Source organism: Pygocentrus nattereri, chromosome 23 (assembly GCF_015220715.1).
Source record: "Pygocentrus nattereri isolate fPygNat1 chromosome 23, fPygNat1.pri, whole genome shotgun sequence".
Taxonomy (NCBI): Eukaryota; Metazoa; Chordata; class Actinopteri; order Characiformes; family Serrasalmidae; genus Pygocentrus; species Pygocentrus nattereri.
Window position 1 is genome coordinate 13,870,604 of NC_051233.1, and position 6,115 is coordinate 13,876,718.

A 6,115-nucleotide genomic window follows, 5' to 3' on the forward strand; every position below is an offset into this window, starting at 1 on the left:
AATTGATAGGAACCAGACATCCACAACTTTAGGCTCGTTTCTGTTGCCACCACTGTAAAGAAAATCTGTAAGTTTCTCTACAAATTAGCCCGTTCACATCAAACCGCTCGTTCCCTTCTGGACTGAATAAGTCAAATTTTGAAAAATTGGTGGACTTCTCCTTAACAAGTTAGTAACCGTGCGTTCACGTGACGGACGTCGGCCAATAGACAGCGTCCGTTTTGACAGCTGAGCGGAGCGGAACATCAACAAGCTTATTAGAACGAGAAAACGGTTAAAACGGAGAAACTCGACGATAAAAACGCCCAACAATGCGTTTACGTTTGACCACAGCTCTCTTGTATGTAAAGGTCACCTGATTATCAGCCTCAGTAACTTCCTAGGAGTGAATATTCGGCTATCTACTAAAAGCAAGGGCTCAAATCCAGTGATGTGCCCAAACCTGGAATGTACTAGCTGCTAACGTTAGCCAGCCATCCAGCCAGTGCGGAGTCCCCGTTAGTTAACGGCTGTTAGATTATCGTCGAGTCAACGCTAAGAAACGACAGGTCACCAGCAGAGAGATATGTATTTACCCGCGGGATAGGCAGATAACGCATGCCTAGGTGTGTAAACTCATATTTAAGCATGCTAGGATGTTCAAAAATGTGTTCGGTTCAGGATTTCTCGTAAGAACCGCTCATGTTATCCTGACATGGGTTATAACGCTCATCCTCTTCCTGCACGACACCGGTGAGTATCAAAATGTTGAGCTCCTCAGTGAACATTACGAGATTAAACCGTTCATTAACATGAATGTGAAGAATGTATCATAATTATAATAATGCGTTATTGATGCTGCGAATACTGAGCGATAGGTGGAAAGATGATTTTTAACAATTTCTTCGTAATGAGATGGTGAAGTTGTAAACAAAGTCAGGGTGCATAGCAAATACGCAATGTTATTTTTATTTATTTATTTATTTGCTTTAAGGGCTCCGTACTATATTGGAGACGCTTTTCCTCCCGCCTGATACCTATGACACTGACTTATCTCAAATGGCTCCCTATGAAGTCCACTGCTTAGGAATTAAAATAGTGTCGCCTGTACACAGACAGTGCATTATAACTAACAAACAGCCATTTGGGATTCAGCCACATGTGCACAGCTCCATACTGGACAATGCACTAGTTGTGTGTGGAACGCAGAATTGCAGATCTAACATAGGGCAGTGTATGGGAGCCATTTAAAATTCATTAATTATTCTGAGACAGTTTTGAGGCAAGGCTGTTCTTAAGTATCAAAAGTAAAAGTGCTAAAAGATTAATTATGACTCTGATGTCCTGTTATCATTTTTGTAGCAAGACTTGCTTTATGAACTTTCAGGTGAAAATCCTCTAGTGTCTCTCTTGGTAAACCAGTCTTTTAATAGAATGTCATTAATTAGTGAAGCTGATGTCTATTAAAATGATCATAAGCACAAAACACTGAAGGTAAACAGTTTCCATCAGGGAGAACTGAGTGGCTCTGAAATCACTTTTTACAATCAAGCAAAGTTTCACTTTAAGATTACTTTGTAACTTAGTTACAAGTTGAATAAAAACTTTAAACTCAGGTTAACAAATAAGTTTTCCTTACTATGTTGATCTGTAGGCCTCTGTTCATAAACATAAACCAGCCCAAACTAATTTACTATAAAATGAAAGTGTTTGTATGAATTCAGAAAAAAAGAAACATCAGTCACGACTGCACATGTGGACATATTTCTATATTGTGCTCTATTTACACAAAGTTAGGTTAGTTCATCATTTAGGTGACGTATGTGCTCCCAAATTTTTACACTGCTGCACTGATGTTGAATCGCGTGCTGCACTGGGTTGGTATGACCAACAGGTCAAAACACGCTCAGAACAAAGTGACCTCTGTGCCCTGATTGGTGCTCTTGCTTTGCACTTCTTTGTTTTGACATGTTACGTTTTCATATGCACAGAAACCAAAAGGAACAACAGATTTCTCAAAATGTAGTGGAGTAAAAAGTCAGATATTTGACTTTGAAATGTAGTGGAGTGAAAGTTAAAAGTCGCCCAAAATGGAAAAACAAGTACAGATACATGAAAAAACTACTTTAGTACAGTAATGAATTACATTTACTTAGTTACTGTCCACCACTGCTAAATACCCCATAATAATAATGAGAATAAAAATATGCAGCAGACTGACATGGGAATGGGAACACCATTGCTTATGGGCTTTTTACTCAGATCATTATGGTACATTGTCTATAAAATACATGGGTGAAAATGTTAAACTGAAAGGCAATATTATTGTATGTAAACATCACAGTGGACCAATGTAGAAGATGTATTGCCAGCATCTCTGCACTTTTGGACTCCAGTGAAGTGAATATTAAATAGTATTATATAATCTATTTAATTCTTATAATACTGCCATTATGTAGAGCAAATAAGTCAACCCAGTACCAGTGTTAATCCTGACCTCATTTTAAGCTGTTTAATCACGTTTACTGTAGTTTAATCAGGCATCCAGCACCACTTTGTAGAAATACAGGATGGGTTAGTTTCCTGGACAGGGATTAGGCCTAGTCCTGGGTGTTTTTTCCTTTTAATGGAGAATCTCCTTTTAGAATACTTTGTATTCCAGGACTAGGCCTGTCCAGGGAGCCGACACCGTGTCTTGTAGACACCTGCTCATCCAACATGTCTTCTGAAATCAACGTTATTAATAGAGTTGGTCCTCCTTTGCTGCAGTAACATCCTCTACTCTGCAGGGAAGGCTTTACACTAGATGTTGGAACTTTGCTGTGAGGATTTGATTTGATTGCATTCAGCTACAAGAGCATTAGTGAGGTCAGATACTGACAGTGGATGATTAGTGGATGATTTAAATGACATCCCAACTCATCTGAAACATATTGAATAGAGCTTAATCACTACAGAGAGCATGAGTTAGCAGTTCCACTGCTCTACAACCCAGCGCTGGGGCCTTTATACCCCTCTGACTGAAACTTGGCTTTGGACATGGTGACCTAAAGCTTATGCACAGCAGCTCCAGTGCATCCTTTTCAATTGATTGTTGAGAGGTGTTTACATACTTTTGTACATATAGTGTGTATTAAAATAAATGAAAACAAATGTAACCAGCAGCTGAAGTAATTCAGTCCATGACAAGTTCATTTCTTGTACAAATACTGAGGCTTGTTTTGGCTGTTTGTTACTAGAACAGACATTCAGTGCTCCTTTTTCACCACAGATCTCCGGAAGCAGGAGGAAACCGGGGAGCTTCTAGTGCCCATCCTCTTCGTGCTCCTAGTCCTGATATCTGTGCTGCTGTACTTTGCAGTGTCACTTATGGACCCTGGTTTTGTCCTGTCCGATGACTGTGACCTGCAGGTGAGCCAATGATTTGTCACCTGACACCGTGGCTCTACTACTCTGGTGTGGCAGCTGAACAGACTGCAGATATTTCACTTTAGTGATGTAATTGCATAATTACGAAGTAATTATTCACCTGTAATTATGATTATATATATTTCAGTTCACTCTTGGCCTCACTGAAGAGCAACAGGACATGATCCCCCACACCAAGACACTCCGACTACGGCGCTGCGGCCATTGCCTGTTGCAGGTATTGGACATCAGCACATTAGTTTCATGCATTTATATGTTTTATATCCAACACGTGATGATTGACTGTTTGACTATAGATATTTTACAGGATCTGTGTATATTTTCCTCACAGCAACCAATGAGATCCAAACACTGCCAGACTTGTCAGCATTGTGTGCGTCGATATGACCATCATTGCCCCTGGATAGAGAACTGTGTTGGGGAGAGGAACCATCGCTGGTTTGTCCTTTACCTGGTTGTCCAGTTCATAGTCCTTCTATGGGGGCTCCACATGTCCTGGTGAGTAAAACCCCTGGGCAGTTCCAGTTATAATTGCATAAAACATTTTAAGTATTTGTTTTAAGTTTAATGCTTAAGTGCTAAATTTAAAGCTGCAAACTGAAATTTTGTCAAAAATGATGGACTTTTTCTTTCTGCTTAAACATTTCCATGAAAAGAATTTATACAGCTCACTTGAGGTAAAGGAATGTAAAATGTAAAAATGTAAGACCAAAATTCAGTTAAGATGTTTTACGCTAATCACCACATGCTCTTGTCTCTTTGAACAAAGAATCATAAACCTGAAACTTATAGCCACCATTAACATTTGAAATATTTTAAATCACTGGTAAAATCTTACCAACAGAGCAGTTGGCTCCTTTTACGAGACTTTCTGTAATACAGTTGCCAGGTTGAGGCAGATCACTGTACACAATTTTCGCCTTAGCCACCTCCAATTTAGTCCGTCAACATGTTCATTGTTTAAAGTTTTTGGGGAAAATCTGTTATCGGGGAAAATTTTTAAAGTCTGTGTGCTTAAATAATGCAGACCTCACTTGCTCATGCTCACTCATTTGCATTTAAACTGTATCTCAATGTCCAGGTCAGGCTTCAGTCATGCTCTTACATGGCAGCTGTGGCTGAAAGCTAATGGAGTGCTGCTGGCTACAGCTGCCGTGGTGGCGGTTCTCTGTCTCACAGTGCTGCTCCTTCTGGGCTCCCACCTCTACCTGGTGTCCCTCAACACCACCACGTGGGAGTTCATGTCCCGCCACCGCATCTCCTACCTCAAACACTGCGGCGCAGACGAGAACCCCTTTGACCGCGGAGCGTTACGCAACCTCTGGGGCTTTTTCTGCGTTTGGGGGACAGTGGTGTGGGAGCAGGTGTACTTCAGGCAAGACTCTGATCCAATTTAAATGAGTGTCCCCCAGTCAGATTTTAGAGTGGTAAGTCAACCAAGTAAGTGAAAGTGTTACACCTTTGGTGGAATTCCAGTTTGACTGCAGTGACATTCCTTTTACTGAGCCATTCTTTCTTAAGTGATTCTTACATGCATGGACATTGTTGTTAGAGTTCTGTATGATCGGTTTTACAAAGTCTGATTTCCTGAAGTTTGAAAAAACAATTTTGTACATGTTTTCTGTGAATAGATGTGTAGAAAACCCTCATATCAAATTGCAGTGCTTATTTTGCACATTTGAAATGTTATGGGTAACAAAAGTTCAGGATTATGATCATTTTAACAAGTAGATAAATTCAGGAACAGTTCTGAAAGTACAAGCTGGACTGTTTTTTTTCCTCTCTACATCTGTCAGATGTAACTTAAATATTTGTCTGTTTTCTTCAGATACAGAAAGCCTGCACTTGGATTAAGCTACAAGTTCAGTGGGGATTAAATATTGGGAGTAATATTACTACTACAGTTCTATAAGCTCACTTTCTTTAGTAATTGGAAATCCTAACGCATTTACTTTCCATAGATGGCATATTGGGGAGGATCTCTGAACCAACTTGAGCATAAGTGTGTGGCGGGGCAGGGTTAGTACAAGAGGGAGGCAAAACATGCTATTCTTGTTTATTGTTTTCCCCCCCGACTGCCTGGGTCATGTTGACAAATTGAGAAAAAAAAAGTCTTTCAAGGATAATTAATTGTTTAATATGACAGTCACATGAAGTAACCAAAAAGATTAGGTGGGATTTCAGGTTGACTTGAACTCTCAAAGAGGCTTCTGTAAAATACAGATGGTTAAGAGCACTAAATCACTTAAATGACAGGGTCCAAAGGAAACAGAAATTTGCTAACGTGTAGTAGTGGCTTTTTACAGCATCAGGATATTTCTTTGTACTTTTTTACACACCAGTTCCTCCAAGCAGGGTAGTCATCAGTGTGCTACTTAAAGGTTTTATACTTTCTCTTTTGATTGGATATTTTATACATCGTTTTACTTCCATTGCCCTTTGTCAAGTGATTTCCACAAAATATAATCAAATGTCATAATCATAATTAAAGTATTAATGATTCAATAACCTAAACATTGGAGAAAAAAATAAACAAACCTAAGTACCTATTTTGTATAAACGTGGCCTGTTCTTTCCATACTATATCGATACGCATTAAAAAAAAAAAAAAAAAAATCAGAGTGCATGTATGAGTATTTTGACTTATTTTTTTTAGCTCATTTCATACTGTAGGAATGTTTGTTAAATGAGTGCAATACAGTCTGTA

At 39.2% G+C, this 6,115-nt stretch overlaps 1 protein-coding gene across 1 annotated transcript; it reads left to right on the forward strand.

Annotated features, from left to right (window-relative positions):
* The first annotated feature begins 219 nt into the window (after window positions 1–219).
* Window positions 220–6,030, forward strand: zdhhc12b (zinc finger DHHC-type palmitoyltransferase 12b). The gene is made up of 5 exons (XM_017701685.2): window positions 220–732; window positions 3,251–3,390; window positions 3,536–3,625; window positions 3,740–3,906; window positions 4,490–6,030. Exons 1-5 carry the CDS (start codon window positions 636–638, stop codon window positions 4,803–4,805), a joined length of 810 nt encoding a protein of 269 aa, XP_017557174.1. The 5' UTR covers window positions 220–635; the 3' UTR covers window positions 4,806–6,030.
* The last annotated feature ends 85 nt before the right edge of the window (window positions 6,031–6,115 follow it).

Bases quoted from the DNA above. Each gene is read 5' to 3' on its own strand.
- zdhhc12b (XM_017701685.2), top strand. From the start codon at position 636: ATGTTCAAAAATGTGTTCGGTTCAGGATTTCTCGTAAGAACCGCTCAT. The intron at 3,391-3,535 runs GTGAGCCAATGA...TATATATTTCAG, and splicing joins CCGATGACTGTGACCTGCAG to TTCACTCTTGGCCTCACTGA. The intron at 3,626-3,739 runs GTATTGGACATC...TTTTCCTCACAG, and splicing joins GCGGCCATTGCCTGTTGCAG to CAACCAATGAGATCCAAACA.